This window comes from Pezoporus wallicus, unplaced genomic scaffold (assembly GCF_028554395.1).
Source record: "Pezoporus wallicus isolate ANWC-B61680 ecotype Strahan unplaced genomic scaffold, APGP_CSIRO_Pwel_v1 contig_15, whole genome shotgun sequence".
Classification (NCBI taxonomy): Eukaryota; Metazoa; Chordata; class Aves; order Psittaciformes; family Psittacidae; genus Pezoporus; species Pezoporus wallicus.
This window is the reverse complement of record NW_026642870.1, coordinates 160,860-188,638: the sequence shown is the minus strand read 5'-3', so window position 1 is coordinate 188,638 and position 27,779 is coordinate 160,860. Positions and strand designations below refer to the sequence as shown.

The 27,779-nt window shown below is 44.2% G+C and overlaps 1 protein-coding gene across 1 annotated transcript; it reads left to right on the top strand.

Moving 5' to 3' along the window:
- The first annotated feature begins 19,663 nt into the window (after window positions 1-19,663).
- On the top strand, window positions 19,664-21,804 carry GPR148 (G protein-coupled receptor 148). The gene has a single exon (XM_057432987.1). It carries the CDS (start codon window positions 20,419-20,421, stop codon window positions 21,475-21,477), a length of 1,059 nt encoding a protein of 352 aa, XP_057288970.1. The 5' UTR covers window positions 19,664-20,418; the 3' UTR covers window positions 21,478-21,804.
- Window positions 21,805-27,779: the final 5,975 nt, after the last annotated feature.

Genomic DNA, 27,779 nt, shown 5'->3' with positions numbered 1-27,779 from the left:
CGTATCCACAGATACTTTGCCCTTCCGATGTAGGGGCTAATATCACTGTTGCTCTAACATAGCGAATGGGTACCTCTAACAGGGTGAGACAGAGCAAGTTCAGACAGGTCCAATCTGTGCAGGTATTTAGAAAATAAAACAAAAGCCTTCACCTGCTACTAGAGGCACTTTTTACAAGGGCATGCAGTCACAGGACAAAGGAGAATGGTTTTAAACTGACAGAGGGGAGATTGAGATTAGACATTAGACAGAAGCTCTTCCCAGTGAGGGTGCTGAGGCACTGACACAAGGTGCCCAGAGAAGCTGTGGCTGCCCCATCCCTGGCAGTGTTCAAGGCCAGGCTGGACGGGGCTTGGAGCAACCTGCTCTAGTGTGAGGTGTCCCTGCCCATGGCAGGGGGTTGGAACTGGATGAGCTTTAAGGTCCCTTCCAACACAATCCATGTGATTCTATTATTCTGTTTGTTCTCATCTTCCTATTCATGGTGTGCTTTAGCTGAACTTTGGAATTGGAGGAGGGAAGGAGCTTAACCTTTTGTGATGTCTAGGCTTCTAAAGCTGAAAAATCAGCCAGCTAACCTTAAAGGAAGTAGAACAGAGTGTTCCTACTCTGAGTGCCAGCCAGTAAGTAATTCAGGTGTCCCTGATGATAGAAACTGGAAAGTTACATCTTGGAAAACACCCCAGGTTCAATCCAACCTGCAATAAGTAGAAAGCCTTTATATAACTTCACTAAAAAACTGGTGGGAGGAAAGAAGCTGTGGATGGATCCTAGTAGCTCTACCAAGTAAATTCAGACCAATCATGAGAGAAAATACAGTAATTACAAATAGATGGGATAGTTTTTATTCTGCATTAAGTATTTGTGTTAATGCAGGAGGAAGCCTTTCTTCCTGGTGGGTCCAGCTTTTCGGGTAGTACATCCTTGCTCTGCAGTGATGTCGCTTTTGAGAACCTTCGCTTTTGTGTAGTCGCTTTGGACTTTGAAGTCCTTTATTCAAAGAAACACCAAGGCTTGTTGGAAGTGCTGGCAGACATGAGGTCACTTCTGGTGCTGATTCAAGGCTGATGGCTGGTGTTGGTGTTGTCTGAGCAAACCTAGCAAAACGAGAGGTTTAGTTTTTAGTTGGGAATTACTCAGGCACAACTTCTGAGCTGACTTTCTGAACTCTGAAGTGTAGGCATTAAAGGTAAAGGTACGTCAGAAAAGATATATCCAAATACGTTATATGAAGAAGGAAATACCCAACAGAGAGCACTTAAAATTGCATTTGAAGCCTAACTGATGTTCAACTCAAGCGCCATCAGACAAGCCATCCTCAAAGATTTAGAGAAGAGAACCTGGTCAGGAAGGAGCTCATGGCTCCAGTAGTGTTTCAGGTAGATCTGGCTATCTTCAGAACAGTCTGCTGCTCCTCAGGAATTTGGAAGCTCTCATATCGATGCCCCTTTTCTGACTAATAGCACCTATTGCCCCTTGGCTGGAGGAGTTAGAGGAGATCACTTTAGACCTGGGTGGTTCAGACCTGTTCATGATGACTCAGATAAAGCAGTTCCTGTGATGAGAGAATTCTGGCTTTTAGAATGTTTACTGTAGGATGTCTGTATGGACAAACATTTCCATATTCAGGGCCTTTTATTTCCCTTCATCAAGAGAAGAGGCCTAAATCCAGTTGCTACCCATAGCCATAGCCTGCATTAGCCTAAATCACATTCTCATTGCATGCACTGGTAAGCACATGGTATATTGAATAGCAGCTGAACCATGGTAGCCCTTATGCAATGGAGCTTTTTTCCTATATAGTTCTCTTGGTTCAAAAGGTAGCTTGGTTCAAAAGGTTGGTTCTTGAGAATCTAATCATCCCGTCTGATTAATTCAGTCTGTCCAGAATTGTTTTGGGCATCAATGGGTGTAAAAGTGAAGGGAAATCAGAAAGCTGTAAATGAGGGGCACATAGAACAGCTGCCATCTGTTTAGCAAAAGCACACAGCCCTTGGCATGGGGAGGGAGGGCCCTTGAGAAACGAGGGACTAAGGAACATACAGTCACTGGTGTGGCCAGAGTAGGGCAGCAGGGATCCTGTATATCTAATGAGGAGAACAGGGGAAAGGAGTAGAAAAATCCACATAAGAGACAATATGGGAGCGCTCTTTCCCACAATATGGGAGGGAGTTTTTAGGTTTAGCAGGCCCAGCCTGCCAGAACTTGGAAGCCTGCATCTCCCCAGTGTGGGTAACATATGTCTGCATGACATGATTGAAGACAACTATTAGCATGAGCAACTCACAAACAGCAAACTATACTACTCTTTAATTTTCTGTCATGGAAGAAAGCCTTAGCACATTCCTTAACCCCAAGACTCTGAACAAAACTGTTTGCTGAGATAGCTTTATTTGTTTCCAAGGAATTACTTACAGAATGAATTTGACCTAGGCAATTTCCTGCCAGCAAGCTAATGAAGAGTCTAACATCTCCAATCCAGTTGAGCTTTCTGCTCACATCAGCTTAAACTTAATTATTCAGAGATTCTTATCAGTATTTCTTGGTTTTGAATGTCATAAAGAACTGGTAATGGGATATGGATCTTTTCCTTTCCAGATTGCTAGCAGGACTGGCCTTGGTTGAAGGGAACAGTCTTTGCTACTTATCTACTTCCCATGACTGGCACTGCATTAATTGCTACTCTCAGTTACTTGGTGAACTAGTGTCTGCTGCAAAACCTAGGATTGTGAATTGCTGTTAATAACATCACTACTTAGCAAAAGGAAATGGAAGGATTTTTTTCCACAGTTTTCTATAAGTCTATTCCACCTCAACATCTCCTGCCTGTCTTCCCTGTGAGGCACTGTTGTTGCCATATTTGCTGCCCAAGGGGGTGAGGTGGAGCAGGTAGAGTTGTAAGAGCCCCTTTCAGTACTGGTATTAAAAACCTTGGCTGTCCTGCCTGCCAGCCACGCTTGGGAGTGCCAATAATGATGCTCTTGAGGGCAGAAAGGAGTGCTGAGTGCCTCCAGGATGGGGTGGGATGGATCCCCCAGCGGGATGGAGGAGAGAATTGCAAGAGTAAAATTGAGACAGTTCATGGGTTGAGATAAAGACAGTTTAATGGGTATAGTAAAAGCCATGCACAGGCAAAGGAGACCAAGGAATTCATTCACCACTGCCCATGGTCAGGCAGGTGTTCAGCCATCCTCAGGACAGCAGGGCTCCATCATGTATAACTGTTATGTGGGAAGACGAACACCATCATCCAGATGTCCCCCTTTCCTTCTTCTTCCCCCAGCTTTATATGCTGAGTGTGACAACATATGGTCTGGGATATCCCTTGGGTCCATTGTGTTCAGCTGTCCCAGCTGTGACCCCTCCAACTCTGTGTGTACCCCCAGCCTGCTCGCTGGTGGGGTGAGGAGCAGAAACAGGCCTTGGCTCTGTGTGAGCACTGTTAAGTGATAACTAAACCATCCCTGTATGATCAATGATGTTTCCAGCACAAATCCAAAACATACTAGCTACTATGAAGCAAATTAACTCTATCCCAGCCAAAACCATCACACGAGGCAAGAATACCTCCACTTTATTGAACTGCTGTTGTCATTAACAGATGCCCCATCTCAAAGGCAAAATAACCATTCAGCATAAAGCATGGGGGATGGCAAACTGCACTATTCCATAGATATCCCAATGCTACCTATAAACAAAATTTTCTGAGCTTCTGCTGGGGAAGATGCTATTGTAATGAGTTGAGGGAAACCTATAGAAATTTTTAATCACTGTTTTGTATTACTTGGTTTCCCTGCTTAATTTATATTGCTCTCTGCCTCAAGACATACCATTAAGGCTTTGTTAAAGGCTCAGCCAGGAAACTCAAGAAAGAGATAGAGGTGTAAGTAGCCAGAGATACACAGATTCAAATAACAGAGACAGGACATCAGTGAAGGAGAAACTCAGTGGCTCTAATGGGATAGTCTTTCAAATGCTGAAGTTGGGATCAAAGAAAGGCTAAAACCAAAAAGACCTAGATAAAAGTGAGTAGTTAGATGAAGTTAGTAAAGGGTGAGTGCAATAGCACAGAGGCTCAGATCTACATGTACAGTGATCCTGAGCTGTGAGTAGGAGAGGCTGCTGCTCCCATTGCTGCCTTTCACTGTATGCTTTTATTTAGTACCTCAATGGAAAATAGTGTGTATGGCACAGAAACACTGGCTTGGTCATACCACAGAAGATTGACTTGTCACAGGATCTTGCAAAGGAGTCCTCGTGAGTAGGATGGGGGCCATGAATCCAGTCACAAATCCTGTTCTGAGGGAAGACACCTCTTGGCCGAGTTGTGTAGTTGGTGGGACCGGGAGGGAAGAGAGCACTACAGCCAATTTGCTAATGGCAACAAGTAGCCCCTTACTGTACGGAAAATCCCACTTGCCTACCAAGTCTGTATTTAATACAGGCAAACAAAAGAATATTTGGAAGATGGATGATAAATGAAGCCTTTGAAATTGCCAGCAGTGCAGTTGGTAACAATGAGGTTAGAAACGCTTATGGTTGATTTACTCAGTGGAACGTACATTTTGGAAACAAATCTGTGTGTTGGGTTTATGTTATTGGTGGCAATGTCACAAGCTGGATTTCATTTTAAAGTGGCAAATTGTACATCTTAGAAGAGAACAGAGTACACACTTTTAAATGAAGTTTGCTGGCAGACCTGGAGGTAATGTTTGGTGGTGTTTGTTCCTCTTATTCTGCCCCTTTTGTACTACCAGGTGGTAATGACTAACTCCAGAAGCTTACTGCCTGCTGCTGCCTTAACTGCCATCACAGTGGAAGGTGAAACCTCTGACCATGTTCCCTGATGTCATTAAATGATGCTTGTGGTAGGAGTATGACATTACAAGTAAGGTTTTTATGGCAGTGAAATATGACCATTAGTATGTTTTTGCAGCTGCAGTAAGTAAAGCAGTAAAACTAAAGGAACTCAGTTTCTGACAAAGTGCTTCATTAATGTATCATGAGTATTGACAATGCCAAGGTCATCATTTGCTTTGCAGCTGCAAAAATTACCAGCCAGTTCTAAAATACGCTATTTTATGGGTTTTCTAGTTGGCAGGCTATTTAGAGAAGGGTGATTTGTTGAGCACTATTCTTTGGGCTTTATCCTTTCATAGCTTTGGCTGTTACTATCGCTCCGCAACAAAACAGTCTCTCCCAGCTGTCTGATTTTTCATAGAGGGGTTATTAACATTTCTAAGCCAGCTGATATGCCTAGGCAGTTCCCAAGCATATTAAACTGTTACATATTTATCTTACAAATGTGCAGTAGCCATTTTTCCAACCCAGAGCTGAGTGCCAGTGCAAGCCAGCGGTGGCTGGGAGACGGGAGCAGTGTGCCTGAGGAGAGCTGGGAGCCAAGGTCAGCGGCGCTATGCGAGTGATGCTGTGTTACGGTAGGGTATCTGTGCTCTGTTCTTTGTTGCTATGTGTTGGGGGGAGTAGTAAGCCTGTGGAACAGGACACCTTCATTGGGGAAAAGAGATTCAGAAAGTATTCTTGAGCTTTAATACAGAGATGGCAATTTCTCACCTTACAAGTGCACTGCTACAGCTTGCACTTCTGAAAAGGACTTGTGTTTAATACCTCTGTTTATAGGGACCTGGTTTGAAACACCTTACAGGGAGTCTAGTCCTTCTTGAAAATCAGATGCCTTAAGGTGTTTCAAAGCCCTTTTTTATGTTGGTTTGGACTTTTTTTTTGGGGGGGGGGTGGAGAAGGCATAAGGAAACTGATGAGTTCACAGAGCTTGAGTGGAAGGTGTATGAAGGAGTATGAAGTGCTGGCTGCCTGGTCATAGCTATACAGTCTGCCTTGTCATAGGTACACAGTCTGCACAGTCATACCTACATAGTCATCTGAAGCATGACAGTGTTTCAAAGAGCCTAGTCCGTTCAAAGCTAGCAGAATGGTATCCCAAAATGGACAGAAACCAGTCAGAAAATGAGTTAACTTCTTCCTCACCTCATTAAATGAGTTGCTGAGTCAAGAATGAAGCCTGGATTCACACGTAAGTGAGTAGTGTTGTCACAGAAATGGTATGAGAATGACAGAGGTATGGGGAACTTGATTTCCTTATTTATTGCTTTAGCCTTAAGTTTTCTGTACAAGAAATGTTGCTGCACCTCCAGACACTCTGTAGGGCAGGATGTCTGTGGTGGACGCCGTGCAAATCAGTCACAGCAGTGCCAGTACTGCTAGTTGGAGCTGGAGGAGGCAGATTTCTCTGCCTTTGGCTCTTTTCTGCTATAGATATTTTCCCTAATGCCACCATGGATCAAATCCAGGTACATCTGCTCCAGACTGGGAAGTGCTGCCCCAGTTAATTAGAAATCACCTAAAATAACAAGGTACTGCAATACCTAAGTAGTGGAAGAGCCCAGGTAATACGCAGAGAAACATGAGTCAGGGAGGAGGCTAACTCATACCTGCTGTGGTCCTCTTCCCACAAGCACTGCTGCCCTTCAGCACCTAAACAGGTATTAGAAGATGTGGTTTTTTTTGCCTGATCTACCTGATGTGTCCTTCTGCTTCCACCTGAAACATCTGTTGCATTTTTGACGAGTAAGATGCAAGCCTGTCACATCCCTTCGGTGTTCAAGGGTGTGGGGTGAGTGGATCAGCAATGTGTGGCTTATTTCAGGGTTCTCATCTTTGGCCGAACAAAAGCCTTCCATGGAGATGATGCGCCTGTCAGACTGTGATAATCATCTTCATTACTTTCTGTGACGAGAGGATGACCAGATTCATTGAAGCAAACGGGTTAAAAGAGGTGTTAAAATGACACTGCAATTTAGCACCCCAGCAATAGATTGTCTGTGCCCCAGCACCCCATTCAGAGCTGTGGGTAACATGCTGGTGACAGCCCCCCTGTGCGGTGACATGATCCAGGACAGGAGGCAGGGAAGTGGGGAGCACAGCTGCTGCATCTACAGCTCCATGGTGTGTGGGAGCTACTTGGAGTTGGTGCTGCAGCAAGAAGGATGCGAAAGGCCACAGAACAGCTCTGGAGTCTCTTTTGACTTCCTCCTGGCTTGTGAGCAGTGAGTAGACAGTGCATTTGTGCAATAAAGGAAGAGAAGGAAAGTGAGGAACCAGGAAGAAAAGCTCTTGTTTAGTAAGCATTGGAAATATACTTCTTGACAGAAAAAAAATACTTTGGAAAATGTGAGGATTTATTGTTCCCATTAATACTTTGTGGGCTTTTTCTTTTTGCTGATTGAGTGAGGCATAGCTTGTCTTACTTTATTAAGCACTGGGCTTATAAGAGAGATGCTGGTTAGTTAGAGAATAGTCCAAACTACGCTCTTACACACTGCATATTCTTATTTAATATATTTGCTTTATAATAAAGAATAAATGAACATCCAAAGTCAGCTTTCATGGCATGAAGCAATTGATTGCACACTCTCAGATTTACGAAATCCTATTGCTTGTACCTGTGTACTTGTCCCTGCCTTTGAATAATTTCTACACCTCTTAGCCAGGTTTATCCTAATTTAAGAGAGTGAGAGAACTCTCAGAAAATAGTGCCTTTTTTAACAGGTTTAATGAAACTAGGTGGCAAGCTAGCAGAGACAGACCATTGCAGTACCCCCACTGGGGGAAAAGGGGCTGTGAAAGAAACTCTGCTTCTCTTAGCAACCAAAAAACCAGCATTTCAGACAGGTAAACATCTTATGTACCAAAAGCAGTTCACCAACAACAGATTACAAAATCTCAGAGAAGCTGGCCTTATTACCATGCTTAAACTATTTATGTGTAAATCAGTGGGGGAAAAAACCCACCTGCTAAGCGCAATTGTTTATAAGCTTTAATGCAGTAGTAAATAAATGTGAGAAAATGGTAAAAACCTAAATATGAGAGATGCTTTTGGAAATCCTAGTTGTTTTCCAGATTCACAGTGGGATGTGTAGGTAGCCCTACCACTCCTGTGAAACCCATTTCTCCCCTCCTCACTGCACAGCTGGGTAGCTGGGTGAATTAATGTGAAGGTCTCTGAAGCGATTCCAGTATTTTCTGGGTTCTCACAGTCATTTGACCAGAGGCTGTCACTCAGAGCACTCAATATTTCTGTGCAGAAATACTGAGGGTCAGCCAGCACAGCTATGTGATTAATTGAAATACCAGAGACAGTGTTACATGTATACTAATGCCTTTCTGCACCGTCACAGTGTGCTGCCTGATAGTGTCACTGAGCCTGTTCTGACCTTGTATTAATAATTTTGAGGTTTATATTTCTGTTATCTCCTTTTATGTTTTGAAGAAAGCTTCCTGAAGTCCTCAGTCAAAGGAAATGAATGTTAGAAAATGGACACTTTGCTTGCAAAGGATCCTGCACCACGGCAGGCTTGATTTCGTGTTCCAAAGGTTCTCCTGGGGATGCTGTAGTGTCTCAGCAGGGAAGCCTTCTGTCTGAAAAGAAAAGCTTGTAAAGTGCGTTTCAGAGATGTTAACAGGCAAAGATGTCTTTGTTCTGGCTGTTGTAAAAGGCTGCCTGTATTTGGTACAAATACAAACAAATAAAGAGACTTTCCACTAGATGGCCCTTCACATCAAACATTGGGTATGTTTCCATGTAAACATGGGAACAATTTCTTGGCTTTGAATCTCACTTTAAGCTTTGTCAGCAAACTTTCTATCCTCTCATAACTCAGTTCTCCTCCAGTCCTGAAACTCTGCAGCCCTGTTCCTGCAACCCAATTCCTACATTCAATTACCTTGTCTTTTCTTCCTGTTAGCCTGTACTCAGAATATGTATGCTTAACATCCTGCCTTCTCATATATGAGAGCTATATAAGCGGGTGTTAAATGTGCTTTTTATTCACATATAACAAACTGAGAGCTGGGACTTATGAGCAAGGTTATCATGGACATTCATGAACAAAACAGAAATGATATTACAGCCTTGTCATTAGTCTTGTTGCACCTATTCTGCTTACAAGTTTTACATCTGGCATGATTTCCTAAGGGGGAAAACCACACAGAACTGACATTACTCTATTAACATTTAAAGAATTGCATTAATCCACCTAAGCTTTGACTTTGGTTGAAGAATTTTGAGAGCAATCTCTCTGATGATTGTGCCCATGACAAGCCAGCAGAAGGCCACTTTTGCAAGTCTCTTCCTTGGGATGTGGTAAAGAATACTTCCTTGTATTTGTTCCTCCAGGTCACTGCTGTTTGTCCAAATGACACCTTCCTGTGCTGCTTGTATTTTGCTGAGGCTGCTTAGTGTTAAATTGCTGGATGCTTGGCAGAAGTCTCATCTTCCTGCCAGGAGCTCCATGGAGGTAAACTCCATTCACACACAGCTCTTTCCAGTGCTAGTTATTCCGAGGTCAACTCACATATTATTAGTGGTACAAAACCACTCCAGAGCTTTTTATGTGAACGTGTGGCACAGACTGTGTCCAATTCTGCTGGTGTGCAGGTGCTTACAAAGGGAGTTTCACCAAGTAGTTGAACAGGAGTTAATGTGAAACAGGTCCCTGGTGTAAACTTGATGCTTCGTGCACGAATGGCAACTCACAGCAGTTGCAGGAAGCACACAACAACTTGAGATGGAAACAGGCCTGAGGAAGAGACTGAGACCAAGGGTAAGGTGTTGCTTAGACTGGGTGTATTTCAGGTTGTGGTAAGGAAGGGGTTGAGGACTGTGATAAAAGGGTGTGTTTGGAGAATTTTGTGTCCTGCTCAGTGCAGCCCATAGAGCCCATTGCAGAGCTGAGTGCTGTTGCTGTCCTCTCAGTCCCTGCTGCTAATAATGGTATCCCAGCTAAGTGGGTTTGGAAATATCTGTGCTGAAACAGAAGCAGAAGTTTTCCTTCAATTCTGTGAAGTGACCCATGTACTTTGGGTCTTAAACTGCTGCAAAATGTGGAATAGGCTCAGGACAATTTGAAGCAACGAGTTACTTGGCCGGAAAAGGGCAAACAGTGATGTGAGGTACTAACAACTGATGCAGTAAGGTACGTGTAGGGGGCATATATCAAGCAAAGCACAGAGGGGTTAAAATGTTGAAATTAAGTGACGATAACCATCAAAAGCAAAATAAGGAAATGTATCTTAATGTGTGCTTTTGTGAGTAGGCAAGAACTGGTGCCATCACTGGGAAGGAAATGCAGCAGGGTAACAAGAATGCAACTGAATATTGATGTGGGCCCTGGTGAGGGCTCTTTGTTTCACTGTGCTGCCTTCAAGGGGCTGGAATCAGTTTTCCTTGCTGCAAAGGGTGGTGTTGCTAAATGGTATTATGATAACATAATGAGAAATCAGAGCAGCTAAGTCTCAACAAGGCATCCAGCTCAAGTTAATTAAAATAGGAAAGTCATACTGTGGCGCCAAGGGAAATAGTAAAAGCACGGATGGGGAGATTTGATTGCTTACTGAGGATTAGTGTGGTTAGTGCAGAGGTCTTAGAAGGACAAAGGGACAATCTGGACAACCTCAAAGCTGGAACCAGAAGGTGAGAAGAGGTGTGGGCATGTGGATTGCAGATAAAATAAATTTCAGAGTCAATATTAGTATGAATTTGTGAAGGAAAACACAAGCTTTAGGGTTAACCCAACTTTTTTGTAATTATGGGAGCTAAGTCTGGGGAAAAGGGTGCCTGTACACAGTCATGGTTCATCGTGTTTATGCTCATACTGTAGTAGAGCCAAATCCAGGCCAGATCTGTTTAACAAAAGGTTATCCTGAGCCAAACTGTTCCCATTCCAAGCCATGTGGCCCATCTTTTGCGGTGTTACAAGGTAGATGTGGTTCCAAGTGCACCTCAGCACAGCAAGTGGGTCTTGGAGGTGCCGGTCACAACTCTGCTGTGGTCCAGTAGGAAGAACCTGTCTGCTCTGGCATGGAGGCGGAAGAACTCCATGGAGCACAGGACGAGGTGTTAGTAGATTTTCTGTGCTGCTCACAGCAGCCATAATACCCTAATGTCCAGTCCCCACAAAAGGCTCTCTTCCTCTGCACATCCTCTCATACTGGGCTTAATTCCTGCATGGATTTGAATGCATGGTACATAGGCTTATTGCATTTCTTGCTGTCTTCACTGGAATTGTGTGAAGACACAGGAGGCCTGGGCTGATCTGCCCCTAGGACAGGATTTGCACAGAAGAGACCTTCACTCCATCCTACACACACCCCCAAAATACCCCTCACCCAACCAAATGAAATAGCTCAAGGCAGGCATGGAATTCCCCTGAGAAGAGGAAAGTGATTCCCTGGAGGCAGAAAAAAAATAATCCAGGGCACATGAAAATGGCGAAAAAATTCCAGATTTAAAATTCCTTAGAAAAGTAAGTAAGTTGCACAAGTGTAGGAACGTATTTCTTCCTGCTCTTCAGCAGACTAGATGCTGCCTGACCTCTGGCTGGCTCTCTGTCAGGTTAGAGATCTTCTTATGCCTAAACAAAGAACACAGGCTGCCTGTTCCTAAGGCTACACTATTAACTGGAAACAAAACCACAAAATTAATTAGTAGTTCAGAGCTGCTTTTGTTGGGCCTCTTGCTGGAAATCAGTCCTGATTATGCACACATTACCAGTGAAGATGGTCATTTATAGCATGCTAAAAGCAGAAAGGACAGTAAGAAGGGTGGGTAGGAGGAGCGTACCCTCCTCCAGTTCATCCTTCTCTAATCCTGTATCCCAGCAGGCACCCTGTGGGGCTCCAGGGTCCCTATCTTGAGTCTGACAGAGTTAACCTACTGCAAGGCTTTCCTCGGTTGTGGAGAAACTCCCCAGGCTGGTGTTTATTGACAGCTAAGAGGCATAGACCTCTCTATTTTGGGAACAGGAAGGGTGGGCCTGGGAATCTTGCCAGTAAACAGTTTGGGGTTTAGCCTTAGGGGCCCTCTCACCTTCCTCTGGTTGGGCCTTACATGCCATTTGTCTCACTTCAGGGCTGAGGTCATTTCTGCTGTAGTATTTTTAGCGAGGCATCAAGGTGAGACACTTGCTGTGAAACCGAATGCAGAGCACGTGCCTGGCAGCTCCTGTGTCAGCCCAAGCACACAGAGGAGTTTTAAGAACGTGGTCTATGTGCAACACCCGAAATACTGGTCCTGCAGATTTGAGGCTACAGGAGCAGAGGGGCTTTCCATTATACTGCTCAGGCTGCCAACAGCAGAAACAGCCTCAGATGCATGTTTGTTTTGCCTACAGTAGGGTTCAGTGATGTGTATCAGAAACTGCCTCACAGAGGGTGTTGATAGGAGCTGAAGTGGTTCAGAAATAGGCACTGTAGGAGGCTTTCAGGACAGATAGCTGGGTGTGAAAAGAGGCATTCATCTCATTTTTGCCATCACTTCCATCCCTAATAGCAGGTAGGAGAGAGAAATAAGTAGAGAAACAGCCTCAGAAATTGATGTGGAAGAAACTGGCATGGTATTTGGCCGGAAATGAAGAGACAGTGGCTGGGGTTGAAGTGGTGTCCTGGGGGACGGCACACGTAATCCCACAACTGCTGTGCTAGAGCTGTAGCTGGCACTGATGGAACAGTGCTGGTTTGAATACAGCTTGGGCAAGATCCAAAACCAAGAGAATATGGTGAGCTTTTCAGGGAAGCCAATTGTTTGGAAGGGGAAGGACTCATGAGGCAGCTAAGTATACTGGAGTGATCAACAGGCACATCTGATCGTGTGCACTTTCAGGACTTCCAGGAATGAGAGCTGCACAGTGGTGTGTGCCCCTGAACTGCTTCAGAGCATCGCTGGGGGACTTCAGTGAGAGACTGCAGTTCTGATCTGGTTCTACTTACAGTTTGTTAGAATAGCTCATTAAAATGGGTTGCTAATTCATTTAAGTTTTCTTCTATATGCTGCAGTTTTGTGCATCTTTACATCCTTCTTACGTGCAATCCATTGTGCTGGGCTGGCACCAGAATATTTCCTTTGGAGCAAGAAACTGGTGCTTATAGGAGGGAAGAACAGCTCAATTAAAAGTACCTAGTAATTCCTGAGGAAATGCTAAGAAGGGGTTAGAAAAATGGTTTGTTTTCTAGTCACTCCCACTAGCTTTAAATATAATGAACTCTTAGAGGATGGGCATTTGCTGTGGATAGATGAGCTATATCTGAGCTACCTGGAGGCAGTTTGGAGTTGGCTACCATGCTGGTAGGTAGCACTGCTTATGAAAGCATAGACAGACTGAAAAGAGGGTGTGGTATGTTGGCTCTGAAACAAGACTCAGGAGATGAAACTCTCATTCCTGGCTCTGCTGCTGCTTTTCAGTTGGATTTGTGTTAAATTGCTGAACATGCACCTGGCCTCAGTTCTTCACCAGGTACCGTTGTATCTTTGTTCACAGAGCCTTTGTTGCCTCTAGGTGATGCTGAGGTCAATAGCAAAAGAAAAGAGAGGATATATTTTCTCTGGTGCTCCTCACACACATGCTTTAATGAACTGGAATTTGTATTGGAGAAGAAAGAACCAAATAATTAAGCTAGAAATAAACCTGGCTGCGTTTAGTGAAGATCTCAGCTTGCTGGCTGCCTTGGCAGTGTTCTCTCTGCCTCAGTCCCTCCCTGTTTGTGAGAAGTTCTGGGTGCGCCAGGGGGTGATGTGCCCTCTGCTGTGTGCTTGTGGATGTTGCCAGGAGAGAGAGGCTGAAGTGGGTTTACATAGCCTAGTAAGTGGTAGTGGTGTCTAGAAACAACAGTATCTCTTTTCAAGTTGGGAGCATTTGTGTTCCCACATGTGTATTCCTCTGCCCTCCCTAGCACTGCTTTCCTTCCATGAAGTCTGAATCTCGTGTGAGAGGACAGCGTATTGCCATGGAAATGACTAGGAGCAGCACAAAGCCGCTGATGAGAGGACAAGGCAGAGTGAGGGCTCATGTGGAGAAAATCTATTTTTTAAGCACCTGTGCTGGCTAAGTAACAAAGGAGCTGCTGGGAAGGGACAGCAGAGCTTGTGAATGGCACTGTGTATGCAACCCACGGCATATCCCTCACTCGACTAATGAGAGATGGTGACTCTAATTCAGCACATGCTGGCAGTTAATCTCTGCCATATGGCGGCTGCGCCTGGCACCTGCTTCATCAGTGTGAGATAAGGTCAGCATCTCCCTGTGGGCAGAGGTATTTCAGAGAATCGATGTTGTTTCATTATCTCTGGCACCCAGGGACCACTGCCGTTCCTAGGGATAGCGCTGGGAACTGGGAAGGAGCATCCTAACTTTGGCAGTGAGGCTCCTTCCTCCCCAGGTTGGTGCTGTGCCTTGTGGCTGTCCATGCCTGTACAGATTGTATCCATTCATTCACAGCCTGTCATCAAGAGGCATGAATAGGAAGAGATAACATGTATTTTATTTTGCACTGTATTTTTCCTTCCTTTTCTGTTTGCACTCTGCTTCTAGTGTGTTTCCTTCCATCTTGATTCCTATATTGTCTTTGTTGTAACAGTGTACAGCTGTGGCTGGGGTCCTCCTCTCTGCTGCATCACTATTAAAGCCTCTGCCTGTCTGCCTCTATACGCTAACCTGTCTTCTCTACCCTTTTTTCCTTCCATCTCCATTTTGGTATCTCATTTTAACTTGCACTTTACACTCTCCAGCCATCTGTCTCCCTTCTCATCAAATCATCCTCCAAGGAAATCCCATGTTAAATCTCTCCTGTACTGCCTGGCTTTATACATGAGAGAAAACGTGTTAAGACAGGGACATATCCAGGTAACTTGTGCTTTTCCCTGCCTGTTCTTCCTAGGTGATGTTAGAGATCATTGCTGGTGAGACAGGACAGAGACATACAATCTTTGGTGCCAGCCACAACCAGAAAAACAGTCTGGGATGCAAGGATGCTCTTAGGAGATTGGTTGATATATGTAGCCCCCCCATTTGAAAAGCTTTCTCTCAGGAAAGGAAGTTTCTTCCTGGCTTTAAAAAGGAGTCGAGGAGCCCTAAATTCAGGTGTGTATTTCTAGTTCTGTTCATGGGTCTGCGCAATACTAAATATGGATTTAATCTCTTCTGATAGCTGCAAAATCTTCACGTAAGAGTGATATATTATTGTTAGTTATCTAAAGGCCTTTGATTCTGCAGTTCGCTCCTGTTAATGCCAGTGTTGGATAGTGTTTGAAATTTCTGACAGGTTCCTCCTTACAAAGTAAACTGCTTTAGGAAGGAAAGTAAGTATTTTAAAAATAGGCCTTAGTTAGTAGGCTTTCTCCTCCATTTTCACAAATGCATTGCTATAAAATGTAGGTAGGCAGGATAAATCACAAAATCTAAGAAACAGCCTGGGATGGGTTCTCTTGTCCCTTGAATCTGTCCATAAATGATCGTAAATGTAAAGTAGCATCTGTTTGCTATAAATCCCTTGTCACATCTGCAGCTTGTGAGCTGTGAGCAGCACATGAAAACATGTTAGTGAATGAATCACACAGATCCTTTCAGCATGAAAGAGGCACTGTGGCAGAAGAGGAAAACCTGGTTTGCTTTTCCTGGCCAGGCTCAGGAAATGAGGGTGAGTTCTGAGAGCTGCAGATCACAGCAGTCAAGGCTAAGCAGTGCCCTGCAGGAAAGTAGGTGGTGTATGGGACTTACGGGCACTTTTTTTTTTCCTCAAGTTGTGTTACTTTTCAAACCTTTTGTTGAAATATTTGGCAAATATTCCAGAATTCTTCTGACATCCAGCTGAATTCTCAGTGTTGCACCTGCAAGGCCGATTTGGTCCTAAATTTATCCTTGGCTTTGTGATCACTACAGCCTGATGCTATTTGGAATTAGAAGAAGTGATTCAGGGTTTTAATGCAAAGTCCTCCCAGTTGCTTTCTCAATATCCTCTCTTTTGTTTGGGAGCCTCATCAGAATGTCCTCAAACCAGCACTTTTTAATCCCTGTTTTCTTTCATTTCAGGTTGCATTTGACCTTTAAAGTCATTGCAATCTGAGTTTAGTTTTCACACCCATTTCTTGACTTCCTTAACTTCAGTTGCTATGCCTGATTTGTGAACTTTGTACAATTACAAGAGCAATGTGTATGTGTCTTATCTATAGCAAATAACAAGCAAAGCACTGAACAGTTCTAGTTCTGGAGCCAAGTGGAGATAAGATAGCTGAGGCATGGAGGTTGGGATGGTAGGACTAGCACAGTCAAGCTGTACCTGGCCCCTGCGGGTGCTGACCCTGAAGGGGTTTGCAGGAGAGTTTTGAGGGGGTCTTAAAGGTTTAGACAAGAAGTAATTTTTTAATTGTCTTTCTATTTAAAGGAGAAGAGAGAGGGAAAGCTCAACCAGAACAGTTAAGCAGTTCTAATGACTTGGTCTTTATACTGATAGCGGCTCATTTTTCCCAGAGTGAGAACATGGATACAGGCAGGGGGTCATTAGGACTGGTTCTCCCTGCCCTGCTGGGAGGAGTTGGCCTGCTCATGGGCACGTGGCTGTTCACAGCTGGAAGAACTTTACCAGCAAATGACATGCCTTCTGGATCTGAGTCCAGAAGGGGGGCATTCATGGAAGGAAGTGGAAGAAACTACAATAGCACATGAAGGCTCCTGAGGTCATGGCTCTGTTAACTAAACATGGCTGGAAATACCCCCATGAAACAGCATGCCAATGAATATGTTGATTTGTTGGACCTAACTGTCTCATCCAGAACACTTCTGTTCAGGGAGCTGGTAGTGGACTCTGAGGCAGCCTTTCTGCAGTGCTCCCCCTGGGCTCCTGGTCAGACAGATCAGTCTCTGGGGCAGACCCATAGCAGAGAATCATTTTGTAGGGTAGGACCTGTGAGTGATGCTGGAATAGGCAGCCATGTCAAAGTCTCAATGCTGATGATGAGACAGTGATGTGATGGCACCAGGGAACAGCAGAGGTGAACGTGAACACACTTCCTCTGCATATCTCCTCCTAACACAGGCTCTGGGGATGAAGGACTGGGAAAATTGTAGCATTATTCTGGTTGGTTTCCCTTTCCTCTATAGTGCTTCCCTGTTGAATTGATTATACCTAACTCCTTGTGATTTAGGAAGCTTCCTTATCTGTGTATAAAGTGAAGTTCATACCAACTGCTGTAAGACAGTAATATTTCTGACCTTTTCTGTTCAATTTGACAATACCTGTTTGTAGTCCGTAACTGAATATAATGTAGTACAGTTGCTGCTGCGTGTGTTCCGTATGGCTGAATGATTGCTTTCTTCCATTTCTCAAACTCAACAGATATCTAAGTTTTCAGTGGGATGTTGATTGAGGCAGAAAGAGTAAAGTAATTAACAGTGTATGATTCAGATTGAAAATCAATATAGACTATATGGAACTAGAAGAGGGTCTGCTAATACTGTAGGTCTGACTCAGCAAGATATGTAAAAAGTGCATCCACTTAACATAAATGTAGCAGGTACCATTTAAAATAATCAATAACTAGAGCATTAGGGCCAGGATTACAGGAAATTGCAGGAGAGTCATTGAGGTTGGCACCACAAAACATGGAACACAGAGACATATGGGCAAAGAACTAAGTTCAGTATCCTCAGGAGTGGTCTTCAGAGCTGCCAGCCCTTGCAGATGGTCCAGATGTGGAAAAGCCTCCTAAGCTTACGAAAATGAAGAGACAGAAACCAGATGTTCTCTAGAAGCAACCTGTTTTGGGTGTATATCAGTGTGCCAAGACACCAACCTTCACAATTTTTAAGTATAGCAGAACTATACTGAACAGTTATAAGCCCTTGTGGAAATCTGAGATGAGTGGGTTTGTCTGGACTCGCCCAGGTCTGATGGGGTTTAATCTGTCTTCCAGTTATTTGCTGTTTTCCATTTGTGTAAAACCAAAGCCTTCCTGCATTCCTAAAACACAGTACACAGTTAAAGCTGAACTAGCTCATGCCATAGGGCTTACTCTGCCATCCGCAGGCTGTGGCAGATGAATAATTGATGGCTGTGAATCTATAATGTCTCATAGGCTCTGTGGTGGCTCTGCATGCAAACTAAACAAGAGAGTCATGAGCTACTTTGCATTTGTCATAAAGGTGTCATGAGCTGAGAGTGAACCTGCTACTCTCAGCTACTGCAGAACAAGTAGGATTGTACCTTTGCTTACCTTTCCCATTGCTTGCCTTATATTATTCACATTTACACTTACATGGGCATAGAATTGGATTTTTAAGAGGTGGTTCAGTTGAAGGTTATTGGAGTTACCACTTTGCTTTGCACCTTTCAGCAGTGAGGATGTCAATGTTTGTCACCCTCCAATATGTAGCTGGGACTTCTACCTTACAATAACCAGTTCTTTTATCCAAGAAGAAGGCATAGCTTTGCTATAAGGATGTTGTTTTTAGGAATCAGGAGAAAAATGAGTAAAAAAAAAAAAAGAGCTATTTGTTAACTGAACAACTGCATGTAAACAACAGGCCCTTGAGATATATGTATCTGCAGAACTATAGTGCCGTGTAACATCAGTCTGTGAAGTACTTGGCTGCATTAGACACTCCTGTACATGCCAGCAGGTCCTTGTATATAGTATTTGCATTTATTTTTCTATCAGCCAAAAGTGTGCAGTTGAGATGACAATGAACTATTTCGTTTGTTCACATTTAATCCTAACCAGCTGTGATTTTCTGTGGGAAGGAATGAATCTGCCTATTGGTAGGACATCCTTGGAATGCCATGAGCTGGGAGGCAGCAAACACTTCCACCATTAACAGAGGTCTGTAGTTTTGGCTGGAAGTGATTTGCACACACATGAGTTTTCATGGCTTCCCTTCCATTTTACATTAGTAGTATAGTTCAACAGTTTGGGTATTTGAGTGTTGCTGTTTACTTAAGGTATTAACTGTGTTGGGACTCATTGATAGATGCAGGGCATGATCCTGAAGCCAAATGCGTGATTGCATCAGTATTGTTCACATACTTTTCAGTGGATGAAGTATTGCACGAGCAAAAATAATCACATCTCTTTTGCCTAGGCAGGCACCATACCAACTGGAATGCTGTGCTTAAAATTATCATGGGTTTTTCCTTCTATCCCTTTGTTCCAGATGGTGCAGCCTGTCAAACTGTCTTAACACACAGTTCCATGAGTGCCAAATGCCAGTGTGTAAGGAAATGAAATCTGCATGAGATTTGGTGACTGATGCTGAGTTTCATAAGCTGTCTGCTTTGTTACTTGGCATGCCTTGAGACAGCACGTCCAAGGCACAGCACGTTCAAGGCACAGCACGACTTTCTGTGGGGTGAGACTTTGCACTGGCTCCCTGGGAAGAAAGCATGTTGCACTGGTACATGCTGGTAGTGCTGGGGAAATCAGGAATACAATGCTGCCATGTTCAGTAAGGAGTTGAATTCGCTGTGCTCTCGTAGCATCAGTAGTAAAATCCGTATTACCTGACAAGGGAAGGAAAATCATACGTGAAACAACAGTTAAAGTTGACCATGCTGGTGAATGTGGGAGGTCCTGGAAGGCTTGTCAGGGCTGCCAAAAAGATTGTCTGAACTTGGACACTTATTTATTTAAGTGCCTGGAAGAACTCCAAAAGTTCCTTCTCCACAGTCTGGATCCTTCACAATTCTCTCATTGCACCCCCAGCTCTGACATTGAGATCTGATAGTAAAAGCACTGCAGTGCAGTAGCATGCTGGCCAGTAGTCCAAGAATTGGTCTCCAAATAGATGTTGGAAATGCCAAGTCTGCTGTAGGGTATGATGGTACATTATAGTGTATGGCACTCATCCCGGACAATTCACAGATTGACTGTCTGTCTGCAATAGACGAGAATTCAGTATGTGTATATCATGCACTTAAAAAGGCACAGGAAGGCTTGTCATCTATAAATAACATGATTTGATTCACTGAAGCAAAATGATATCTATAAATAAGGTAATTTTATTCACTAGAGCCATTGTGATACAATTTTACAATGTGACTGAGAGCCATTTTTATTGATCACTTCAATTGTGGTGTTGCATACAAATTGGTGTAATACATCACCCAATCACATTTATGACTCCCCTACATCAGTACACATGGAATGTTGTTCTGTATCACTGGATATTTGTTTAGCCAAGCTAATACCTCATCTGCCTCATTGCTGTGATAATGTGATGGAAACAAACTCAAAAATGACCAACCTCTACACTGCCTCTTCTGATCCAAGAGCTAGCTGAGGGATTTAGACCTTTTTAAACCACACAAAGATTCATTCTCTTTTCTAAACATTGGATTTTGCAGGAATTAAATAAAATCTCCACTTTAGGCAAGAACATCTTTTGCCACCACAGAATTTACTTACAAGTTTCAACTTTCTGTTCTTGAGAAGAGCTGGTAGAATTTGCTACAGAAATCACTTTGCTTCCGTGGGCTTTTTGCATCATTTGCCTTTCTAAGGACGCGGTGTAGAAGATCTTGCTTTCTCCAAGTCAATTATCCAAAACTCCTAAGGAAATGAACTTCTCTGGTACTGCTTTAGTAAAGAGAGTGAATGCAACTGCATACTGCCACTGGGAGACAGAGTTCAACACCTCCTCAAATTCGGATGATGCTTCTTTGTACTATTTGCTGGATGAATGGTCTCTCTCCCTATCAGGCACAAACATGAAGATGTTTCTAATCCCTCCAGTTGTCTGCCTTATGGCAGGTGTCCTCATCATTCCTACCATCTTGTCTGTAATCTTCTCTAGGTTTAGTATCCGCCGGGAAACAAGGTACATGCTGCTGGGTAACGCTTTGCTTTTCGATCTGATCTACCTGTTGTTCTACACCGTGTCATCTGCTCTCAATGCAGCACATGTACCTCTCCCCAAGGAAGCTTGTGTTCTCTTACTGTTTTTGCTGGCAGTGGCTTACTGTGGAGGACTGTTCACAGCTGCTGCAATAGTCTTGGACACATACATAGCTGTCCTGTTTCCCTTGCGCTACGTTGCTATTTTGCCTCCTTCCCGAACTAAAAAAGTTATTGTATTACTATGGGTGTGTGCTGGGGCTTTCCCTGGGATTTTCTTCTTGGTGCTATTGAGTACTCGCAGCTTTGTGCCCTGTGCCCTGGAAATGTGCTCGGTTCCAGTCATATTAATATTAACTCCACATGGGACTGACGCTGTAAAACTCTGTTTCTGGCTTTCTACCATGGTTATCTTTCTCTGCCTGGCTCTGATATTTTGCTGCTATGTTACTCTGTATTTTAAAACGAAACAATCAGGTATATGGGAGAGCATCTGCTCCAGAGCCAGTGTAACGTTCTTAATGCACAACACTGTCTTATTTTTTTACTTCTTCCCACTCATGGCCCTATTTGTAGAGTCATTCTTGTGTGTTAATGTTGTCGTCAAACTGAGGGTAGGAGTCTGGGTCTCCCTGACAGTCTGCAATGTCCTGATGATTCTGCCTAAAGTTTTGTTCCCTTTTCTGTATGGACTTCGGTACAGAGAGATCTCAGCATCTCTGAAATCCATTGTCAGAAGAGAGCATCTTCGCCTGGTGTTACCTGCTCCATCACCATTCTGAGCCAACACAGAGCACAGCCACAGGAGAAGGAGCTGTCCTCACCTTGTTAGTGTGCAAGCCTGATGGAACTCAGCTTCTGAAGAAGTAATCTAAAGAAGAGGTTATCGGTTCACGTCAGAGAAGACGTGGGTTGATCACTCTGCCTCCTTGGTGCCAGAAGACCCCCAGATCTCTCATTCCATCACAGCTGAGAATACAGTGAATGTTACCGTAGACAAAGTTCTAAGCTTTGTTCTGATGTGGGAAGGCAGTATTTTTTGGAGGAGATACTGAATCAAGACCATTTTCACCCACCTGTGTCAGATGCCCTTCCGGAAAATAGGCGGTGCAAAGCAAAGGGGGTAACCACAGGTCTATTGACAGCATCACCTACAGCAGAGAGACTCCTTAACCAAGCGTGCTAGGAACAGAACAGCTATTTCTTTCACTTGCACTTGCAAGGTTGATAGCCAATGTCCTGTTCTTTAAAAGATAAACCCAGAAGTGCTTCTGGAAACTACTGCACTCAGCAGAACACTGTGCTTCATCTTGTGCAGTGTGCTGGCATAATATCTGCCTTATGGATTCTGACTGACAACTGGCAAAACACTGACTTCTTATAAAATCTCAGTTTGATGGGAAGTCACCTTTGATCAGTATCTGCTGGGCAGCCCAGCAGATGATGGTGTGTGGGGGAGTAACAGGGATAAATGTGTTGCTCAGTGAGGGAGGACAAGCTTGAAGCAGTAGGTGGCAGTAGGTGCAGGGTGCAGGCGGGTGGCTGTGGGCACCCTGGGTCATCCCAGAGCCCTGGCTCCCTCCCTGCTGGGCCCATGCTGATGCAAGCAGGCCAAGGCTGAGTCCAGCTGGGCAGAGGTGTACCCAAAGGCATGACCTGAGATGAGGCACTAAGCATAAACACTGCTTCTGAGTCCCCACAGAGGCATCTCCCAGTTCTGGCTCACATCTCTAGCTGCCTGATCCCAAATTATCCCTCCATATCAGAGCTCATGTTGGGTATCTGCCAGCAAACCCCATGGAAGGTCAGGAGGAGAGGTGGCAGAGCCTGTTGATGTACTGAGGGGCAAGAAAGATGATACCTTGTTAAGAGCCTTTTAGGTTTTCCAGATCAGCCACCTATCTACAGAAGATGAGTGAAACATACGTCTGATCTTTAAAGATGCCAGAATTTCATTAGACATAGACATCAGTGTGGGAAATGTAAACTGCAGTGCCATTCCTTGGACTTGAGAAAAGTTTTTATTTCTATAAATAGTATTTTTAGAATGTTACTTTTGTACAAAACATGTATTGGACTTTTTTAAAAAAAAAAAAGGCATTAGAAAATGGTCCTTGATTTCACCCTGTGCAATATTTCCTTGTGTGCAGACTCTCTCCACCTTCTGTTTGCTTAAAGCAATATACAGAAAGTGCTGAATGTGGATTTGGGATATTTCACACTCATATGAAGAATGTGAGTCAGGAGGAAAGTGGTGTTTGGTTGCACTAGATGTTTCTTTGGCTGTGAAGCCTGTTTGAGATGTTCCTGCTGACCTCCTCCTCTCCTCATTCCCAAACTGCTCATTGCTCACCTTACATTGCAGTGTCTGCTCTGTCCAGTTTGCTGATACAACTACTTGTGGGGTTGCAGGTTAAAAATACCCCTCCAAAGACAAGTGGTGCTGTTTTAGTTTTGACCAAGATGATCCCAGGGAGCTGTTTTAGAGGATGTTCTGCAAACAGCTGTGTCAGCACAACTGAGGGGGTAACAAATTCCAGTTCAGAGGTGGAAATGAGCAGGGACATCTTGGAGGCTCTGCTGCTAAGGTACACTTACAAAGTAAGAGCATCTCTAAGGTAAAGCTGTTGCGAGTAAACTTTAACATTGCACATTTGTTTAATTATGGTTCTGTGCTCCTCAGTCCTCTTCAATAAAACAAATAGGACCTAGAGGTTGCTTTTTACTGGCTGCTTTTATTTTTCTCTAAGATGAATGTACCATTGACATATGCCACACAAGGTATGTTTGCGTGAAGACTTTATGACAGGGCTCTTGCATAACACTGAGAAGGATGGAGAGAATGTCTGTATAGTGGATCGGATGCTTTCTGATAAATCCCTTTAGCATGTGGTATGACCAAGACTGGAAGAGATACCTGCAGCTCACCAGGCTACTCATACCCTGGCCCAAATCTTTATGCCAATGCCCATTGACAAAGATGCCGATAACTTCCAGGTTGTTTTGTCCATGCAGGTTCTTTCAAGCTTTGTTACCTGAAGTTACCTATATTGTAAATTTTCATGCTAAGTAGTAAAGATAGCCATGTAAATGGTGTAAAGTAAGGTAGTTCTGTATACAGCCATCAGTGACTTTGAATAGCGGCAGGTTAATAGTACTTGATCTTCCTGCTAGCATCCCTCAGTTATGAAGTTAATCTCCAGGACAGACTCAGGTAGGATTACATTGCCAATTCTATAATTCTTACAAACACATCCCCTGGATATGTTTAGAGGCAACTAGAAGTTTAATGACATAAAGAACGATGCTGAAAGAGGAAATTGTGGCAAATTTATGTATGTATGAAATCAGTCGACAGTGGTATCATAAGGACCAGGCAAACAAAACACTGCTTTGTGGAAATAGCCTTCTAAGAAAGATGAATAAAATAATCTTATTTATGTCCTTGAAATTGTGGTGTTTGAAAAATGGGTGTTTGCCTTGAAAAGATACAGCCCAGAAACTTGAAAAGTTTGCAGCCCAGAAAGGCAACTGTATCCTGGGCTGCATCAAAAGGAGAGTGACCAGCAGGTCGAAGGAGGTGATCCTGCCCTTTACTCTGCTCTTGTGAGACCTCACTTTTTGTATCGTGTGCAGTTCTGGTGTCCTCAACATAAAAAGGACATGGAACTGCTGGAACAAGTCCAGAGGAGGGCCACGAGGATGATCAGGGGACTGGAGCACCTCCCGCATGAAGACAGGCTGAGGAAGTTGGGGCTGTTCAGCCTGGAGAAGAGAAGGCTGCGTGGAGACTTCATAGCAGCCTTCCAGTATCTGAAGGGGGCCTATAGAGATGCTGGGGAGGGAGTGTTCATTAGAGACTGTAGTGACAGGACAAGGGGTAACAGGTTAAAACTTAAACAGGGGAAGTTTAGGTTGGGTATAAGAAGGAAATTCTTTCCTGTTAGGGTGGTGAGGCACTGGAATGGGTTGCCCAGGGAGGTTGTGAATGCGCCATCCCTGGCAGTGTTCAGGACCAGGTTGGACGAAGCCTTGGGTGATATGGCTTAGTGTGAGGTGTCCCTGCCCACGGCAGGGGGGTTGGAGCTAGATGATCTTAAGGTCCTTTCCAACCCCAGCTATTCTATGATTCTAGTTGAGCTGAAATGAGTAAACTAAAATGTAATTCTAAAAAGGTCATCTGCATTGCGAGTTGGTATTTTGTTTAACATCAGATGGTAAGTTTTTCTTGAGTGATTGCTTGTAGACAACTCCTTCGCATGGAGTATTACTGCATTGTTTGGTACAAAAGCAGTATGTTACAGCATGCCTAGAAGAAACACACCCTTCACAGGAATCATTTGCCTTGCGGATTTCGCCAGTGTATCTGAATAGGGCCAAAAGAATCACCAGGATGTCATAAGTACCAGGTTGCTATAATTCTGTTCATAAATGTCTTGACTTTGTCTTACATCTTCTTAGGCTTCTTTATTCGCCAGAACCTCGTGGCTGTAGTGATCAGCAGTTTTGTAAGGACGTCTGTCTCCACAAAAGCTCTGGAAATTCAAACTGAGACTATTTGCTGTAGCCCAGCTATCAATCTCTCCCAGGTCACATAAGTGAACTTCTTGAATGTCACTGTGCCTCTAGCATTTTAATTTGGAGTGAAATGGAGAGCAGTTGACTTTAACATGTGATTTGGCAGCTGGGGGCAGTAATCCTTTAATGAATTGCAATAGCATGAATCACTAAAGGTATTCAAAATTAGAGCCTAAATATATTCCTGGTCGGTTTTCCCCCTCTTTTCTTCTGCCAACATTGTTGTTTTGTTCACCACTGCTCTCTTCCCTCTCTCAGCTGGATTTACAGGGCAGTTGACTGCTGTCTGTAACCTGCAGACTGAAGGGAGTCAGACCTGCATTCCAGGGGCTGGGGCTGTGCCATATAGCACTGGAGAAATAGATCTGCAGTGAGGTCTGTGCCTCACGTAAGATCAGTTTCAGGATCACAAGATACCGCGACTCTCCAGACAAACAAGCACATGGCTTTGGATTTGGGACTTAGTCCATTTGCAACTATTTGAGTAATTATTTGGTTAAACTAATTAACCTCCTGCAGTTTTAGTAATTTAATATTAATGGAGAGTCTACTTCTGCTCCATCAACTGGCTGTGGCATTTTCTGAGGGAGGTTTAATACAGTAATAGTTCAGAAGAAAAATGGCACTTGCCTGGTTGCCCTGGAGGTAGCTCAGAGAATGGCTCTGAACTGACAGAGGGGAGATTTAGATTAATGATTAGGCAGAAGTTCTTCCCTGTGAGGGTGCTGAGGCGCTGGCACAGGGTACCCAGAGAAGCTGTGGCTGCCCCATCCCTGGCAGTGTTCAAGGCCAGGTTGGACACAGGGGCTTGGAGCAACCTGGTCCAGTGGAAGGTGTCCCTGCTTATGGCAGGGGGTTGGAACTGGATGAGTTTTAAGGTCCCTTCCAACCCAAACCCATCTGGGATTCTGATTCTGTGAACCTTGGGACCATGTCCCAGCAATGAGGAACAGCACCATCTGCCCTTGGGACAGGTCACGCAGCTCCCACAGGGAGTTCTCTGCTTCGCTAGTCCCTGGTTTTGTACACCAAGATACTACCTGTCTTTTGGACAGAAACTGTGATTGTGGCCATTCCCTGTGGGAGGTGGGTATGAATGACAGATGAGAGAGCCCCTGACAGGAAAAGGAAATTACAAGTTTCCTTGAAACTTGATTTCTGGTGTCTCCTGTCTCCACCCCTACCTCACTGCTGTTAACTGAGGGCACAGCATGGCCCTCATTCCTGCCATTTTTTCACAAAGCATCGTGATTTTTGGTATCTTCATAAAACTGCTGACACTGAATGTTTTTGGTTTTCAATATGCTTCTAGCCCTTCAGATTGCAACGTGAATCTGAAAGGTACAGAGAGCAGGAGGGGAACAAAAACAACTCTTTCAGCAGCTGCTATTAAAACATCAGAACTTTTGAGACTCATGATTTAGGAGAGGGAAGGGAGCCAAGTTGTGGTTCTGCTGTTTCATGTTTGTCAGTGAGGGATGGTCTGGCATGTGCTTGCCCAGGGTCCGCAGGTCTGGCTGGGGAAGCATCACAGGAGAGACAAGGACAGAGTTAAGGATTTGTATTTGGAAGTTTGTTTGGACAACGTTTTGTCCAACTCAGTGGATTATTTTTCTCCAGAGAAAAAAAACAAGTTTTATTGCTGACATCATGGGGAGAGAATCAGCAACCAACTTCTGAGGGCTACTGATTGTTAGGATGATGCCCAGTAGGAGGAACTGATTAGCTTCAGCAGCCACTATTAGTGGTGAAGATACAGAAATGCAGCTCCTCAAATGGAAAGGGAAACCTTCCCTATTCATCCACCTTCTGTCCCAGCTGAGTACTGCTGCCCAGCTCAAAGGTGCTGTTCTTCACAGAAACCTTTTGAAACAGGATGCTCCTTTTAGCGGGCATCTCTTCATGTCCTCTTCAGTGGGGTGGGATGGAAGCCGGAGGGGTGCTGCACCCTGGAAAGCAATGGGAACATGAAGAAGGAAGGGGGCCCTTTACAAACAGTTGAGAAGGAAGGACTGTGGGAAAACTCCAGTAAGAAAATGTGGGCTTGGCTGGAATTACAGAAGTGAGTTTCAAAGGGTGGAGTAAATTGCAGAAGAGAGGATTTCTTCCAGTCTTCCTGAGGGAAAGACATAGTGGGGACCTGCTGGGGAGCATGGACCTACCCCTGAGCTGCATCTGCCCTGCTCATGTGACATTGCAGCAGACAGACCCTGCCATACCCCAGAGCCCTCTGGCATTAATGTGCTGAAATTCAGGAGCCCATGTTGTTTTCTCAGCCCAGCATGAAAGAAATATGATTTCTAACACTGTATAAGGCAAAAGGAGACATTTCAGAGAGGGGGAGAGGCTGGAAGGAGTCACTGCTCTCTGCTTGCACAGATTTGTTTTGCACAGTGTTTTCTGTCTTGATTTAATGGTGAGTTGGCTCTTTCCAGCAACTGGGCAGGGGAGGAGGGACGGGAATGTGTTCCCAACCTTCAGCCAAGAGTGTCCCAGAGCGTACGGG

What these genes read in the sequence shown, in the direction of transcription:
- GPR148 (XM_057432987.1), top strand. Translation starts at nt 20,419, where the DNA reads ATGAACTTCTCTGGTACTGCTTTAGTAAAGAGAGTGAATGCAACTGCA.